An 18,622-nucleotide genomic window follows, 5' to 3' on the forward strand; every position below is an offset into this window, starting at 1 on the left:
AATTATTTTTGAGAGGTCAGCAGCAACAGGAATGCTGCTCCTGGCTCCACAATATTATAGAAGACTAGATTTGGTACCTACTAAAATCAGTGACAAGGCATTGAGGCATAGATTTACAACTGATTTAAAACTACCACTGATAAAATTGAGATGTATAACCATCCAGTAGTCAAAATCATTGAAACCAAATTATTCATCGAGTGAAACACTCTCTCAGTTTCACTTATTGCCATATTTAAGGCCTGAGCATTATGAGCATCAATATTTTACTTGCAGGGATATTAAATTTTCTAAATGGTAGCCATGTAGATTTCAACTTGAACAAGTTATCCTTGACTGCAGAGGAAAAGTTGGGGTCTATAATGTTTATACTGGTAGTAAATAACAAACAAGGCACATTAAGAGGCCACACAGTGGCTCAGTGGTCAGCACTGCGGCCTCACAGCACCAGGGTCCCCAGGTTCGATTCCAGCCTCGTGTGACTGTCAGTGTGGAGTTTGCACATTCTCCCTGTGTCTGCGTGGGTTTCCTCCCACAGTCCAAAGGTGTGCAGGTCAGGTGAATTGGCCATGCTAAATTGCCCATAGTGTTAGGTGCATTAGTCAGGGGGAAATGGGCCTGGGTCGGTGTGGATTGGTTGGGCCGAAGGGCCTGTTTCCACACTGTAGGGAATCTAATCTAATCTAGTATTAAAAAGTAGCTTTTGAACTTAGTCCATTAATATGCATTGCATCATTGAGCAATAGTCTTCATGGAGCCTGGATAATAACTATTCACTAATACCACCTGAAGTTGTTTATAATTTCCATAAGCACTCACCAATGAAATTTAACAGGTGTCTCTTCAAAAACAATTCAAGCTTATTGTAATAAAAGAGATATGACTGTTTTTATCAATGGTGAAGTATAATCTCTGGGGTCACCAAAGAGCTAAAGGCCCCAACTCTATTTCATTCTGACACTACAAGTGAGCAGAACATTTTGTACCCAGCTGGCTAAACTTGTAGAGAATGTAATTTAACACATAGCTAGAGAAAGCACTGAAGGAGCACAGAAGTTACTTTTGTGCAAGCTGCGTGTTTGATTCTATACAGGCCTATTCATCATATTAGTGGGAGTTTTCTCGAGAAGAATGGGCAGTATGTGTGTCAAGTAAATAGTGGAGCTTATTCCTCATTACCCACACCTCCGCACATCATTTTTTTTTCTGGAAAATATTGTTTAGATTTCTAAAAGACCTTGCCTTCATTAAGTCAGTGAGTCAGAATGGGCAGTATGTGTGTCAAGTAAATAGTGGAGCTTATTCCTCATTACCCACACCTCCGCACATCATTTTTTTTTCTGGAAAATATTGTTTAGATTTCTAAAAGACCTTGCCTTCATTAAGTCAGTGAGTCAGACTCCTACACGCTGAAGGCAAATGTGAAATGAAATAAAGTGGCAGTAGGTACCTGTTATTTTAATACCTTATTTATATTAGAGCATCATGGATGACAGATCATTTTCAAATTATTTGTAATTTAGTATTATATGGGTGTTATAGGGTATTTTTCATAATCTTGCATAACTGCCTGTATAAAATTCCTGTTTGTGGTTTTACTCCAAACATGATTTTCACAGGTTACACCACACCCATACAGACAGAGTGTTTATACAGGTCAACCATGACAACACTGCATTGCAGCCTGTAAGGATAGACTGAGGACATTACACCCAAACTAGCAAACACAACATGGTAGGTCATGAAGGTGTCCTTGACTAGCTACAGTTTCACCATAAAGTGCCCAACTCCAGAGAACTTCAGTACTTCCCAGGAGCTGAAAAATTACGCCACGTTCTTCATGACCTGCAACACATTATCAATGAGGATGAGCGCCTCACCAAGACCTTCCCCACACCTCCACTACTTGCCTTTAAACAACCACCAAACCTCAAACAGATCATTGTTCGTAGCAAACCGCCCAGCTCTCAGGACAGCTCCATACAACCCTGTCACGGTGGATGCTGCAAGACGTGTCAGATTGTGGACATAAATATGATACCACTAGTACATGTGGGAACACCTCCCACCTTGTACATGGCAGGTACTCATGAGACTCAGCCAACGTTGTCTATCTGATACGTTGCAGGCAAGTATGCCCTGAGGCATGGTACATTGGGGAAACCGAGCAAAGGCTACGACAACGGATGAATGGGCACCGCACAACAATCAACAGACAGGAGGGCTCCCTCCCAGTTGGGGAACACTTCAGTGGTCCAGGACATTCAGCCTCGGACCTTCGGGTGACCATCCTCCAAGGTGGACTTCGGGACAGGCAGCAGAGAAAAGTGGCCGAGCAGAGGCTGATAGGTAAGTTCGGTACCCATAGGGAGGGCCTCAACCGGGACCTTGGGTTCATGTCACATTACAGGTGATCACCATTGCACCACACACACACGCACACGCACACGGTCACAGGTACACACAGACACCCACACCCTTATTGACACACACACTCCCACACTCACACATGCACCCCCTCACAGACTTAAGACACTCTGCACTCGCTACACACACACACTCACACTTTCTCACACTCTCAACCCCCCACCCCAGACAGACAGACAGACACACACACACAGACAAAGACCCACATGCACACATATATTTTGTGGGGTGAATTTGTACTTGCAGAGTTACATTTTACTTTGCTCAAAAACTGCATGCATTCATGTAGAACTCGGAGCTCAAAACCTACATGAGTTTATGTAAAACTCCACTATCTCACTTTTTAGATTAGAATCAATCTAAACATCATGGCATGGACAGGACACAGGGGGCCAACACCTTTAACACATTGTCTAGCTATCACCATTGTTAACTGCTAACCCGAGAATGCAACTTTAGAAAAAAGGTTTTGTGATTTACACGTGAAAGAAGTGAAACTATCACTGTATTCTAACAGATGGAAGGCTTAACAGACAATCAATTTTTTAATGTATAATTTCAGTTACATCACACTGTAAACTTTTGCTATAAATTCTGTGTTACGATCGAGCCCTCCACTATCACCTGATGAAAGAGTGTCACTCCGAAAGCTAGTGTGCTTCCAATTAAACCTGTTGGACTATAAATTGGTGTTGTGTGATTTTTAACTTTGAACTCCAGAGAAGTCTTTGTGCTCCTGGCATACTTTGCTTAAAATGATTGGCATTTTTTTAATCTGTAAGAGACAATGGAACACAGCCTCAGAACTTTGGTGAGGCAGATGAGATCATCTGCTGCACCTCTTTTCATAGGGGAGCAAGCCAGTTCTAGAAAGACAAAACGTGTTGCATGCCACACATGAAGTTTTCCTTGCTGGTGTTGTAAGATTATCTCTTCTGACATCTTGTTTACAAAGCTGATGGCTCCTTTGGAGCTTCTGAAACAAGAATCCGCTGCAGTGTTGAATGTCTGCCTACATTTCATGCCCCTCTGTGATTTGTTCATCAGCTGGAGATTCCCACTTGTAGAAAGATAGGAAGTAGGAGCAGGAATGGTTCATTCTACCCTCCAAGCTCATTCCATCATTCAATTTGATCATGGCTGATCATCAAATTCAGTACCATGTCCCTGTTTACTGCCCAAACTGTTCAACCCCTTTAGCTCTAAGAACTATATTTAACTCTTTCTTTCAATGTTTTGACCTCAAATAATTTCTAGTGAATTATACAGAATCATCACTCTTTTCATCTTTTTTCATCATTTATCATCATTTATCATGTTTGCTCACTCGACTTGCCCAAATCACAGTGAAGCATTTCTACATTCTCCTCACAGCTCACTCTCATACCCAGATATTTGTTGTCTGCAAATGTGGCAATATTTCATTTAGTTTCTTGTTTACATGATTAACATATATTGTGAATAGCTGGGGTCCAGCACGGAGATCTGCAGTACCCCAATAATTACTGGCTGCCACTCAAAATAAAACCCATTTATTCCCACTTAGTTTCCTGTCAGCCAAACACTCCTTTTCCCATGTTAGTACACCACCCCAATCATATGCACTTTACATTTTACATGCTAATTCCTTATGTGGGACCTTATCGAAAGCCTTCTGAAAGTCTATGTAAACCACATCCACTGCCTCGCCTTGATCAACTCTACTAGCTACATCCTTGAAAAGTTCCAGTAGTTTTATCAAGCATGGTTTCCCTTCCATAAATTCATGCAGACTCTGTTTAATCCTGTCGCTGTTTTCCAACTTCTCTGCTATTATATCTTTCATAATGCACTCTAACATTTTCCCTATTGCCAATGTTAAGCTAACCAGTCTATAAATACCCTATTTTCTTTCTGCCGTTTTGTTTAAAAGAACATAGTGAGGTTACCTTAACAATTCATAGGAACTGCTCCAGAATTATATAATCTTGAAAGATGACCACTATTGCATCCATTATTTCTAGGGCCACTTCCTCTTTTACCCTGGCATGTAGATTATCAGGACCTGGGGATTGGTCAGCTTTTAATTCGATCAATACCCCCAAAACGCATTTAGCTAATACTGATTTCCTTCATTTCCTCTCTCTCAATAGACCTTGTGTTTTCCAACACTTTTGGGATGTTATGTGTTCTCCTTTGTGAAGACAGAACCAAAGTATATATTTAATTGAGATGTCACCTCTTTATTCCCAATTGTAACTTCCCTGTTTCTGACTATAAGGGTCCAACATTTGTCTTGACTCTTTTTTTCTATTCACATACTCATACAAGCTTTTCCAACCGGCATGTATGCTTCCCATAAGTTAAAAATAAAGTCATAAAAATGTTAAGGAATTACATATCTCTTTTGACAAGATACTTGAATTGGAGCTTTCAGCACCTCACTAGTCCCTTAGCACAGGCAGCACCCTGTATAGCATACCCTTAAGAATTTCCATTCTATACACAAACCCAAGCTAGCGAACTCTTCTTTTCTTGATTAGTGCTAACTCACTTGGCATTCTCGTCCTAGAAAGGACTGCTTCATTTGTTACTTTGTCTCTACATGTGATGCCAAGGATGCAGCACAGACACAGGAAATAGAAATTGATAAATGTGTATTTTGTGGCAGACCAACAGCAGCATGAGGATACACGCCTGGTAATTAAACATCTTCAAGTTTGCCAACCTGCTTGATCTTGGTGCATGCCTGTTTTATTCGCCAGGGTTGATGGTTGCCTTTGTGTTGTGCCTGCTCAGATTTACATCAAGAGATAGGTTGCCTGTTGCCTTCAATCCAAGGTAGCAGAACGTCATGACTGTTTCTAGTGGAGCTTTGCTGTATTTGATCACAAGCAGCAACAACAGCACCTTGCCTCATAAATGCAATTTTCTTGACATTAACAGTAAGTGATAATATGACACAGGCAGTTAACAAGTAACCATGAGTAAACAATCATAATTCTATCCCCTGAAGTAAAAAATATTTCTGTTTTCTAGCATTTCCCTTCGATATCTAACTCACCTTGTTGCTGATTTTGTTACATTTGAAACAGTGTTTTGCTGTTTGGAAACTCATTATCACTGGATAACTGGATCTAGAACTTCTAGAAAAATCTGTAAACGCACTATGTATTTGATTATACTTAAATAATAAAAGGGAATAATGATACAAATCAGAAACAACACTTTATCTCTCTTGCTCTACAAAAGTTTCTGAGTTCTACCTTGCACACCCAATATTCTCTTCTCTGTGGGTGGGAGAATCCACATCTCCTTTTTCTCACAAACTAACTAATAATGATTGCTACGACTGTTAATTTTTTATTCATTTTAAGATGCTTTGCACTTTACAGGGACAATTCAGCAAATGCGATTTCCAATTCAGAATCTTAAGAGTCAAGCATATTGCTTGTCATGTACTCTTGGCAATGTATGTTTGTAAAATCATAAGTAACCACAGACTAATGATAGTTCAGAAGTTCTAATGTCTTAGCGAAAGATCTTGAGGTAACACATGTGATACTGCTAGAAGCAAGAGATACATTTTCAATCATGCAAAGTGCAGAAACACTGAGATAAAACCCAGAGAAGGACATCATAAGTCAGCTGGAATAGAAAATATTTCTCTTCTATTCGAAAGAAAGAGAGAATGAAAGAATGAGAGACAAGAGACAATGGGGAAATTGCTTAAAAAGCTGTACTTTCTTGCTTACATTTCAAATTGGACTTTGCTGACCTAAAGACTGGCCACTGCCTATCACCTGACAAGTATACTATAATTTCGGGAACATTCAAATCACTTGTTCCCACAACAACACAAACAGAATCTCATATATATTCCATGGCATCAAAGCCAACACAAAAGAATATGGAGAAGCTCAGCAGGTCAGGCAGCAAGTTTCTCCAGCATTTTCTGTTTTTAGTTCAGATTTCCAGCTCCATAGCATTTTGCTTTTACAAAAGAAAATGACAAACTACACTTCGTCAGCTGATGCACGCAGTCACATTATCAAGCTGCAAATTAGCCCTGAATTCGCCAGTGTTGATGGTTGCCTTTGTGTTGTGCTTGCTCAGATTTACATCAAGAGATAGGTGCAGAGAATGATGGGAAACAGTTGAAACTCAAAAGTATGAAGAGGCACTAATTGCTCACTATTTATTTTGTGCAACTAAAAATGTTTTTGGCCCAGGGTATAAAATTTAAAAATACTGCAGAAACCTAGCAGGTCTGGAGAAGGAAACGGAGTTAAAACTTGAATACAATTCAATACAATTCTTCTTCAGAATCAAAGAAGCTAGAATATTAAGCTATTGCTAATTTTGGGGTGGGGGGGGGGGGGGGAAAGAGTGGAGGAATTAGTGGAACAGAGCAAAAAGATACAAAAATCATACAATGTGGAAATAGGCCATTCAGCCCACCGCTGAGTTTGCAAAGAGCATCCCAAACAGACTCACCCCCATAACCTATAACCTACCCTAACCTGCATTTCCCATTGCTAATCCACCTAACCTGCACATCTTTGAACTATGGGAGAAAACCCACGCAGACACAGGGAGAATACACAAACTCCACGCAGACAGTTGCCCCAGGCTGGAATTGAACCTGGGTCCCTAGTGCTGAGAGGCAGCAGTGCTAACCAGTAATCCGCCATGTTGCTCCACATGGAATGCCAATGGTAGTAGAAGACAATAGGAAACAAAACAGGAGTTAAGGCACAACAATAAAATTGTCAATAAGCAACTTTTTTTGGTGATGTTAGTTAAAGGATAAATATTATGCAAAATATTTGCTCTTGTTCAAATATTACCATGAAGTCTTTTATAGCCACCTCAGAAAGAAGGCAGCCTCTGTTTAACCACACATCTAAGTTAAGAAAATCTCTATTGGTTTGTGACAGTATTCAAAGCTCGGGATTATTTGTTTGCAGGAATAGGAGTGGGGCACTTTTACACATACAAATATCCAGCAAAAGAGCTCCAAATGGTCTGACACTTTGTGACTTCTGTTATGGAGACAGAAGAAAAGTAAATGTAATTTCTTGATGTTTCATTTTTTCCAGTCTGTTTGCAAAGATTTTTTTTCCAATTTTGAAATATACTGTGGCATCATTCCTGCAAACCATGTGTTTGTGAAGTCCAATTATTAAAAGACCCTCAACAAACTCTCTTCAGGATTAAATCAAAAGTATGATTTACTCATGTATTAAAACATCAGGAGATGACCATCATAACATGTGTTCATGTGTGCACATGTGTGCTTGGAATAGGGAAAAAGAAAAAAAAAGAGTTTGCAGTTGGGAGTAAGCTTTCTTAAAAAAAGAATCAAAAGGTATGGATATTAATTCACATGACTTTTTCCTCCTTGTCCAAAAGGTCAGTGTCCAGTTAAGGTTCTTTTTCATAGATGCTCGGATTTAGAGGATACAATTTACTGAATTTGCAGCATTCCTTTTAAAGTTGAATTGTCAGCATCAGGACAATGGCGTACAGCCATTGCCATGTTTCAGGTAACGAGCTTTCTTGAAAGAACTAGGTTTCAAAGGATATTTAGACAAGAAGCAGACTGAGCAAAACCTGGAATCTGGTTATGGTGTCACAGTTAGATTCTTGGTAGAATAATGTTAACAGTAACTAGATATTTTACCAGACTAATATAAATGGGGTTCAGGGATTATAGTTAAACTCTACAGAGATTAGGATGGTTTTCGTTATATGACAGGCCATTAGGGAATTAGTTTTAGTTTAATATACATTTCATCAGTAATACATTTCAAGAGTACTTCATTAGCTGTAACATGTTTTGGTATGTCCTGAGGACATGGAAGAACTTTATAAATGAGAGTTACTTTTATGTTTGACTTGATCCTGAATGGCCCATATTATTCCTATGAAATTGCTCTCAGCAACTGGAACATGTCCTTATCTGTATCAACAGCTTAAATTATCCACGTATTCTTCTGTGAATGCCATGAAACACAATTATGCAATAATAATGAATGAAAATTAATGTAACAGATGAAAAACTGAAACCTTAATTTAATTTGACAGTTCTGAGAGTTTAAGCATGAAAGATTTTTTTTGATATTGAGTCAAGGCATAAGAAACACCTAATGAGAATGAATTCTATCATTCCACATTGATAGGTGATGAATGCTGACAATCATGAATGCATGCTGGTTAGATAGGTTTTTTTGCGAGCAAAAAAAAACTAGGAGCAGCACTTACAAATGGACAACACAGCTCCAACTCTTGCAGTTCTAGGTTTAGTAGAACCTCATCAGGGATTTAGGCAGTTAACAAGATTGGTTGGGCATACAACATTTTTAAAAGGCTGCCCGAGGCCTGGATATTTAAAAGAAATTATTTTAACATCTTGCAACCAGCAGCTGAAAGGAGATGCGAAGGACTGGTTCTATCTGACAACTACCATTAGCGCACTGCTTGTGGGTCAGAGGAGCACAGTGTTCCCATCAGCCCAAGTTTTCCCAATTGCCCATAATATCCCATTTAGAGTCCTCATGCCCACTCACTGGCAAACATCCCCCACCTCAAAGTCCATCTCCCTCCACTGCCCACTGTCCAGTTCCACCCCAACTGCTGTGATGTTCAACATCTTCACTGTCCAACTCATTCCAAGCACAGGGACATCTGACGTTCTCAACCCTCCCAAAACCCCAACAAGAAGCTTGGTTTCCTCCACCACCACCACCCCCCCCAACACCCTTGTGTTGTCAAATTCCAATAGCTGAACCAACACCCGTAACCCCTGTCATCTTCTGACCTCCAGAGACCATACCCTCTGCTGCAAAGTTGTACTTAATTCCAATTCATTCAGTGGCTAATTTGCAGTTGATAATGTGACTGTCTGTCAGGCAGCAAACCTATTACAAAGATCACAATCATCTCCTGCCATTAAATTTAGGAGTGCTGCAGGAAATTTGTACGAACAGGTTTCCCATCTGCAAATCCTCTACCTTTAAATGTTCTAACCTCAAAAATGTGAATCAGGCCAAGGCATCAGTCCCAAAGCTTTAACCATTAAGTCAGAGTCAGTTGCCGTTGGTGCAGAGATTAGTTTACTTTTGGTTAGCATCTACTTTAACTAATTAAGATCAATCAAAGTGAAGGAGAAGGTAATGAAGTTCAGAATAAAATAAAGAAATAGAATTTCAAAGAATTATCTAGGAGAAAGTGAGGACTGCAGATGCTGGAGATCAGAGCTGAAAATGTGTTGCTGGAAAAGCACAGCAGGTCAGGCAGCATCCAAGGAACAGGAGAATCGACGTTTCGGGCATGAGCCCTTCTTCAGGAATGAGGAAGGTGTGCCAAGCAGGCTAAAATAAAAGGTAGGGAGGAGGGACTTGGGGGACGGGCGTTGGAAGTGGAAGGAGGTAAAGGTGAGGGTGATAGCCGGAGTGGGGTTGGGGGCGGAGAGGAAAGGAAGGTGATGCTGAGTTCGAGGATTGGGACTGAGACAAAGTGGGGGGAGGGGAAATGAGGAAACTGGAGAAATCTGAGATCCTCCCTTGTGGTTGGAGGGTTCCTAGGCAGAAGATGAGGCGCTCTTCCACCAGCCGTCATGTTGCTATGGTCTGGCAATGGAGGAGTCCAAGGACCTGCACGTCCTTGGTGGAGTGGGAGGGGGAGTCCACTCATCAGGTCCACACCCCCCACCAACCCAACCTCCACTCCCAGTACCTTCCCCTGCAACCACAAGAAATGCAAAACTTGCGCCCACACCTCCCCCCTTACTTCCCTCCAAGGCCCCAAGGGATCCTTCCATATCCGCCACAAATTCACCCGCACCTCCACACACCATTTACTGCATCTGCTGCACCCGATGTGGCCTCCGCTATATTGGGGAGACGGGCCGCCTACTTGCGGAACGCTTCAGAGAACACCTCTGAGACACCTGGACCAACCAACCCAACCACCCCGTGGCTCAACACTTCAACTCCCCCTCCCACTCCACCAAGGACGTGCAGGTCCTTGGACTCCTCCATTGCCAGACCATAGCAACACGACAGTTGGAGGAAGAGCGCCTCATCTTCTGCCTAGGAACCCTCCAACCACAAGGGATGAACTCACATTTCTCCAGTTTCCTCATTTCCCCTCCCCCCACCTTGTCTCAGTCCCAACCCTCGAACTCAGCACCGCCTTCCTAACCTGCAATCTTCTTCCTGACCTCTCCGCGCCCACCCCCACTCTGGCCTATCACCCTCACCTTTACCTCCTTCCACCTATCGCACTTCCAACGCCCCTCCCTCAAGTCCCTCCTCCCTACCTTTTATCTTAGCCTGCCTGGCACACTTTCCTCATTCCTGAAGAAGGGCTCATGCCCGAAATGTCGATTCTCCTGCTCCTTGGATGCTGCCTGACCTGCTGCGCTTTTCCAGCAACACATTTTCAGCTATAAAAGAATTATCTAAACATAAGAGATTGAAGAATTCATTGATGACTTGAATATTCACAGAACACATCCTTGAATTAGACCATGGCAAATCCAGTAAAAATGGTGATATTATCATACTTGTACAAACATAAGCATGAACCAAATTAAAGTAAAAATTAGAAGCGAGAGTGATGTAAAATTAGACAGAAACATTTGTGGATCAAACTATAAAATACTGTTGTTATTATTCTTACACTTCACAATAATCTGCAATAATAATGGAAATGTCAAAATGTAGCATTAATTAACCAAGCAGCAGATGAGGAACATCTGTTTGGAGAAGAACTGTTTTGGCAAAAGCAAAGCCCAAATTTAAATTGTTAAAAGTACTTTTGTCATATTTACACCACAAGTTTCGTGGAGCTCTCCTCTCCAATCAAAGAAATTATTAGGGATAGCAATTATGTTTTATTCAAAACAGGCAATAAATTTATGACTTGGGCTCTTCAATACCCCTGATATGTAATAGCATGATCAAGGTCTGTGCTATACAGGTATTTTTTCTAAAACATGATCGTTGCGTTCTTGTGCAACCCCGCAGTACAGAAAAATCACACTTTAGAAACAGTGCTTAAAGTGTTGATGTAATCGTGTTACAACCAACGAAAGTTTTAAATGTTCATGCTTTAGAAACAATGTTCGCAATTCGTCAGTCACATTACAGTGAAATCACATTAACAAAACCCGTGCTATAGCAGAACGACCTGTAATTTGAAATCCATCTTTTTCACTCTCAAGCAATGATCACATTGAACATGAATGTTTCTTTTCTCATCCCATCCAAATGGTGCTGAAGCTATTGTCTTTCCATTCTTCTCAACTAACTGATGTGTGGCTATCTTTGAACTGTTTCTGTTACATATACTTCAATGACACATCATGTAGTGTATCGACACAATGAGTCACTGCCCAACGCTTCCTTTGCAAATTCATCTTGTTTCTTTGGAAATTCATCTTCTTTCCCCTCGCAATTGGTTCAATTGAAACAAACAGGAAACAACCTGTTCCAAGGCCCCCAAAAATCAAATCCAGTAAGTAGAAGAACAAAGTGCAGCCCACAATAACAAATGTCTGATGTTTTCTGCCTACTTTGAGAGGAACCATCTGGTCTCCTTATGGAACGACTGAAACCACAGCATGTGCAGGGCGATGACTCACCTGGGTCCTACTGCTCTAAGGCACCATAACAGAAATAAAGGCTTTGTATCTATCTTATGAGCCAACAATCTTTTTTTTGGTGAATTACAATTAGCACCAGGGACTGTTGTGCCTTTCAAAATGCAATTGCATTGACGTTATAAAAAACCAAAAGCATTAAGATTACATCTATTCATTATAAAAAGTACATAATTCAGAAACTGTCATTTAGATTCAACTGATCTTCTTTCCCATTATGGGAAGTGGGTAAAGCATTACATATTTGTAAAAAATCATATCAATGCAAAGTTAAAAGTAGCAATTAACTACTAATATTGATGATCCCAAACAAAATAATGCATAAAGTCACAAGTGTATTTAGGACGAATATTTCAGTAAACTACAAGTAAACATCAGCAACACCCACCAGTAAAATTGCCTCCAATGACATACGGAATGACACCCCCGGGCCATATTCTCTCAGCTCGTGATGTTGCAGCTCTGGGAACTCTACTCTTCTCAATTCTCTTTAAGGCTTCTGAGTTGTTCTTTTCTCTGTTGGTGGCATGTTGATCACTGCCTGCAAATATTTATGTCAACATAAAAAATACTCTACACATGAATATTTTGAGTGAGACTACATCATTGATCAACATGTCATCTCTGATTAAATTTTTGTCTATCTTCAACTACACAATAACAATTAGTTTAAATTAGTTTTCTAAAGAATTGCCTCCTCGCATTGTTTCTGAAGACATGTCATCGCGCTGTACCTCTGTCCTGACAATAGTGGCACATTGGTCTTTTTAACAAACTTTGAAAAAGTTAATTGGTTGTGAGACGCTTTAGGCATTTTTGAACTTGTGATAAGGTACTATATAAATTCAAGTATGCTTTCATTTCCATCTCATGGAAGTAGCCATTTTTAATCTGTGAGCTGCTACAGCAAACATCAAACATACTATTCTGAAGCACTCCATTCCAAAGGGTAATATTTTACATGAATGGGGGGCTGTATCTTCAACTGTGGAGACACCAGGTGGGCCTAATCTGTCATTTTCTAAAAATAATTAGCATCAATTAAGCTTATTATAAAACCAATTGACTCATTATTCACCTGCCCATACAAGAATACTGTTAGCCTCACCAGGATGTTAGCAACATTTTTTAAAGACAGATTGGAGAGGGCGGGATGGTTGTGAAGGATGTTTTGAAAAAGCACAGCAGATCAGGCAGCATCCAAGGAGCAGGAGAATCAACATTTCGAACATAAGCCCTTCATCAGGAATGAGGCTTGTAGGCAGGGGGGTGCTGAAATAAATGGGAGGGGGGGTGGGGCTAGATTAGATTAGATTAGATTCCCTGCAGTGTGGAAATAGGCCCTTCGGCCCAACAAGTCCACACCAACCCTCTGAAGAGTAACCCACCCAAAACCCTTTTCCCTCTGACTAATACACCTAATTGACAATTTAAGCATGGCCAATTTACCTAATCTGCACATTTTTGGACTGTGGGAGGAAACCAGAGTACCAGGGGGAAACCCACGCAAACACAGGGAGTATGTGCAAACTCCACACAGACAGTCACCCAAGGTTGGAATTGAACCTGGGATCCTGGTGCTGTGAGGCAACAGTGCTAACCACTGAGCCACCGTGCTAGAGGGAAGGTAGCTGAGAATGCAATAGGTAGATGAAGGTGGGTGGGTAGGTGATAGGCCGGAAAGGAGGGTGGAGCGGATAGGTGGGAAAGACTTATGGACAGGTCAGGAGGGTGAAGCTGAGTTGGAGCTTGGGATTGGGACAATGTGGGTGGAGGGGAAGTGAGGAAACTGGTGAATTTAATATTATCCACACGTGGTTGCAGCATCCCAAGGCAGAAGATGAGACATTCTACCTCCAGGTGTCAGGTGGTTATGGTGTGGCAGTGGAGGTGGTCCTTGGTGGACTGGGAGGAGGTGTTGAAGTGTTCAGCCACAGGGTGGTGGGGTTGGTTGGTGTGGGTGTCCCAGAGACGTTCTCTGAAACGATCCGCAAATTGGCGTCCTGTCTCCCTGATGTAGAGGAGACCATATCAGGTGCAATGGATACAGTAGATGACATTGGTACAGGTAAATTTCTGTTGGATGTGAAAGGATTCTTTGGGGCCTTGGATGGAGGTAAGATGGGAGATGTGGGCGCAGGTTTTGCACTTCCTGCGATGACAGGGGAAGGTGCAGGGAGTGGGGTGAGGGCTGGTTGGGGAGTGTGGTCCTGGCAAGGGAGTCACAGAGGAAATGGTCTCTCCGAAACACTGATGAGGGTGGGGAGAGAAATATATCCCTAGTGGTGGGGTCTGTTTGTAGGTGGCAAAAGTGATGGAGGATGATGTGATGATATAGAGGTTGGTGGGGTGGAAGGTGAGGATCAGGGGGCTTCTGTCCTTGTTGAGTTGGGAGAGGTGGGGTTCAAGGACAGAGGTGTGGGATGTGAAGGAGATATGCTGGAGGGCATTGTTGACCATATGGGAGGGGAAATTGCGGTCTTTGAAGAAGGAGGCCATCTGAGATTTTCTACGGTGGAATTGGTCATTCTGGGAACAGGTGCAGTGGAGGCAGAGGAATTGGGAATAAAGGTGGTGTCCCAAACATAAGTGGGGAGCAATAGGTAGATGAAGGTGGGTGGGAAGGTGACAGGTCAGAGCAGAGGGTGGAGAGGACAGGTCAAGAGTGCGGTGCTAAGTTGGAGCATCGGGGAGTCAGGATGCCAAAGCGCAGATTGTTTCAGAGATTATTTCTGGGACACCCATGCCAAGCAACCCCACCGCCCTGTGGCTGTACACTTCAACTCCCCCTCCTGCTCTACCAAGGACATGCAGGCCCTGGGCCATTTCCATTGTCAAACCCTAGCCACCTGAAGCCAGGAGGAAGAAAGCCTCATCTTCGACATCAAGACCCTGACCTCGCACACTTCAGGTTCACACCACTGCTCCCAACCCACAGGGATTTGGACTTGCTTGGCTCCTGGGTCCAGCAAAGTTGTTTGTGTGTGTGTGTGAAGTTTGAAACTCCAGTTGGTGATGGGAGAGGCTCCAATAGTCGTTCTATCCACAGCTCACCAGAATTATCACAGGCTGCCTGCCAATGGCAAATCTCAGAAGGTTGGTGATGAACCTGCTCGATAATATTATGACCGTACCTTCCTTGACCATCAAGGACTAGGATGAGACTTGAATGTACAGGCTCAGAGACAAGGATGCTACCCATTGCATCACAAGACCTCCTCACCTGTCTGCATACGGTTGTGAACATATATTTTCAGCAGGGGTTACAAGTCAGTGAATGATGAATGCTGGATATATACAGAGGCAGAGTGTTGTAACTTCCTGATTTATACAGCTCAATGTTGAATTTGCTCACTGAGACATCAGACTGTTTCTATTCAAAGCATATTACAAATAAATAAATGACCTAGGAGTCTACACATCTTTTGAAATCACCTTTATATTGCTCAGTTTCAAAATAGGAATATACAAAATATATTTTGTACAATTTCAAGTTTGACAATTAATATTCAAAAGGTGAAAACATGTTATGAGTGACATTCCTTGTGGACAACAAAAATAAGTTATTTGAAGGTTTCCTACCTGATCCCAACCTTAGGATGCGGTCTATAAGTTGGTAAATCGTTCCTTTCCTTTTGGAAATTTTGTGTTCTCCAGATCCACCTTTAAATATACAAGCAGAAACCAGTCACTTATGAAGACATGCAACTGACTCAAGAGCTGTGATTTAACTTTTTTAAAAAAACTATTCGATAGACTAATCATGAATTAAAATGGTCACTATGTTAGTACAACACAGTTGATAATACTCTTGCTGCTGGTTTAACAAAAACAGGATTTCAAGCTTACATTAGGTTGAATATTCAGGACAATCTTATAAGTACCATCTTTCAGTTTAGATATTAAAAAGATTGTTTGCATGTTCTACTTTAGCTTGCAGCTAACATTCCTCCCTTACCCAATACAACCTAAAACAAACCAGATAATTATTGTTCCCAATTCATTTTGCGCATCAGTATTTTTGCACAAAGCTGTTACCACATTTGTACACATAACAGATGCCAGTCATACTTCAAAACTACTTTATTAAGCAAAATGTATTCAATCTTTCAACAGCAGAATACTAGTATTATTTTATTTTGTTTTAAGAAACCACAAACAAGATTGCACACACACCAAAGTACAGGAAGATATAAATAAATTGTAGGGAATTCAATAGTTCACTGTCCGACTACTGTACCAGAATCCAGGAAAAATATACATTTTGATTAAGGTGCATTCACGATATATTTATGGTTACTGTCACCTGGAAAAAAATAGTTATTTGTATAAATACCATCATTGCTTATAAAAAGATGACTTGCATTTACATAATTCACCGTGAAACCTCTCAATGATCTGTAAAAATGCTTCATGTATAATGAATTCATTAAAATGTTTTGCTGTTTACCAAATGTGGCAGCCAGTTTTCAAAGAGAAATCCCACAACCAGCAACAAAATGAAGCTCTGATCATGTCAGTGCCAGAATGAATTTTGAACAGGACATACACCCTGGATTCTTGATGAACTAAACAGGACTTTAGATGTTGTGTACTAACTACCGGCTTAAAATCAGAAATGTTGATTGTAGTGCATTGCTAAAACTTTGCCTTAGGATTGTGACTTACCCTGCAGGCAAATGTTGAAAGGAGTAAATTCACTAAATAAGTGGTAATGTGATGGAGTGGATCCTCTGCATACTACTGAACCCACCTCAATGCCAATCAATTCATTCCCTCTCAAGATTATTGCCCATAAATGAAGATGGAAACTGACCAAATTTCTAACAAAGCATAACTCCTGACGAAGGGCTTTTGCCCGAAACATCGATTTTCCTGCTCCTCGGATGCTGCCTGACCTGCTGTACTTTTCTAGCACCACTCTAATCATAACTCACTAACTTACACACTGTACGGGAGCAGTGTTAGAACCCAAGCAACAATTTGAGTGAAATTTGAAGATTGCATTCAACTTTGTGATGTTCGTTCAGCCAATAGACTATTTTATTTCCTTCCACTTTTCCACTTGTTCTGTTAATTTCCTTTGCTCCCTCTCCAAAATGCATGAATTCTTGTTTATGTTCAGTTTCACACAAAATAAACTTGGTACCAGTCCAACTTCCTCATCTGTTGACATTAAGGATTTAATAAACAGGGAAGAGGGAGATGTTTTGCCAGGAAAACCGAAAGTCCAATTATCCTGGAATTTCCTTCAAACGGCATTTAACGCCTTGATGAGTGAAGCCAACATTGAGGGGTAGGGGGTGCCTGAGGAGGTGTCGTGCTGGGAGCCACCACTTGTCCTTGCATCTGAGGCGCCTTGGCCCACCAGTGTGCACCTGTTGCCTAGGGTCAAATAGGTAGACGAGCAGCCATCGTTCTCCAGTGGCACACCCAAGCAATGAATCGGTACTAGCTTCTGACTGGCTGGAAGGTCTTGGGGATGGGGTTGGCACTTAATTCAGTGGTTCTACCAGCAAATAGGCAACCTGGAATGCTTGTCAGCTCTTCAGTTGGTGGGTGCAACTCCCATTAAAACCCATCTTATGTTTGAACCCCTCTAATCAGGCTTACTCCTTGCCATAGTACTGAAAGAACTCTCATCAAATTACAAGTCTCAATTTCATCCTATCTGACTGTGACAAAGACAAATTCCACCCCCACCTCATTATTCTTGACTTTGCAGCAACCTCAACTATTTCAACACCACTCCATCATTGTCAGCTTATACTTAGCAGGGTCCATTCTTATTTACCCAGTCAAAGAGATGTACAGCACAGAAACAGAACTCTTCGGTCCAGCCCATCCATGCCGACCAGATATCCCAACCCAATCTAGTCCCACTTGCCAGCACCCGGCCCATATCCCTCCAAACCCTTCCTATTCATACACCCATCCAAATGTCTCTTAAATGTTACAATTGTACCAGCCTCCACCACTTCCTCTGGCAGTCAGAAAATCAACTATAGTTGCTTCTTTACATGTTCCTACATTGTTAATTCTGGTAGACGCCAAGAATTTTAGCTCAGACTCTACATACTGACCTTCATACTATTCCCCTGAAAACACAGCAATAGTTCCCACATGTTCACTCCCCCAGTGTCTCTAACTTCCCAGGCTTCTTTTAAATGTCCAACAGCCAATATTCGATAAGCAGAAATTTCCTTCAACATGGGTTTTATTCTTATGTGGAAGGTGGGCATCATTAGCAAGGCTAACACTCCTTGCCCGTTTCTTAATGCTCCTGAATTTAGTGGCTTGTAAAGCAATTTTAGGGACCAGTTAAGAGTCAACCACTGTCATGTTGTTCTGTAGTCACAGGTAGGCCAGATTAGGTAAAGATTACAAATTTCTTTCCCTAAAAAGACATTAGTGAATCAGATGGGATTTTACAACAATCAAACGCAATTTCAATGTCATCATCATTGAGACTAGCTTTCAATTCCAAATTTTGCGAATTGAATTTGAATTCCACCAGCTGCTGTGATGGGATTTGAATCAGTGTCC

The 18,622-nt window shown here is 41.4% G+C and overlaps 1 protein-coding gene across 4 annotated transcripts in view; it reads right to left on the minus strand.

Annotated features, from left to right (window-relative positions):
* LOC140480468 (tolloid-like protein 1) overlaps positions 1-18,622 on the minus strand; it is a 339,587-nt gene that overhangs the window by 178,207 nt on the left and 142,758 nt on the right. For all 4 annotated transcript variants that reach the window (XM_072575408.1, XM_072575486.1, XM_072575570.1 and 1 more), the window contains 2 exons: positions 15,659-15,739; positions 12,465-12,617 (listed from right to left, as the gene is read on the minus strand). In XM_072575408.1, the coding sequence (XP_072431509.1) occupies positions 12,465-12,617; positions 15,659-15,739 (234 nt within the window). The remainder of the gene's footprint in view (positions 1-12,464; positions 12,618-15,658; positions 15,740-18,622) is intronic.

Source organism: Chiloscyllium punctatum, chromosome 1 (assembly GCF_047496795.1).
Source record: "Chiloscyllium punctatum isolate Juve2018m chromosome 1, sChiPun1.3, whole genome shotgun sequence".
Lineage (NCBI taxonomy): Eukaryota > Metazoa > Chordata > Chondrichthyes > Orectolobiformes > Hemiscylliidae > Chiloscyllium > Chiloscyllium punctatum.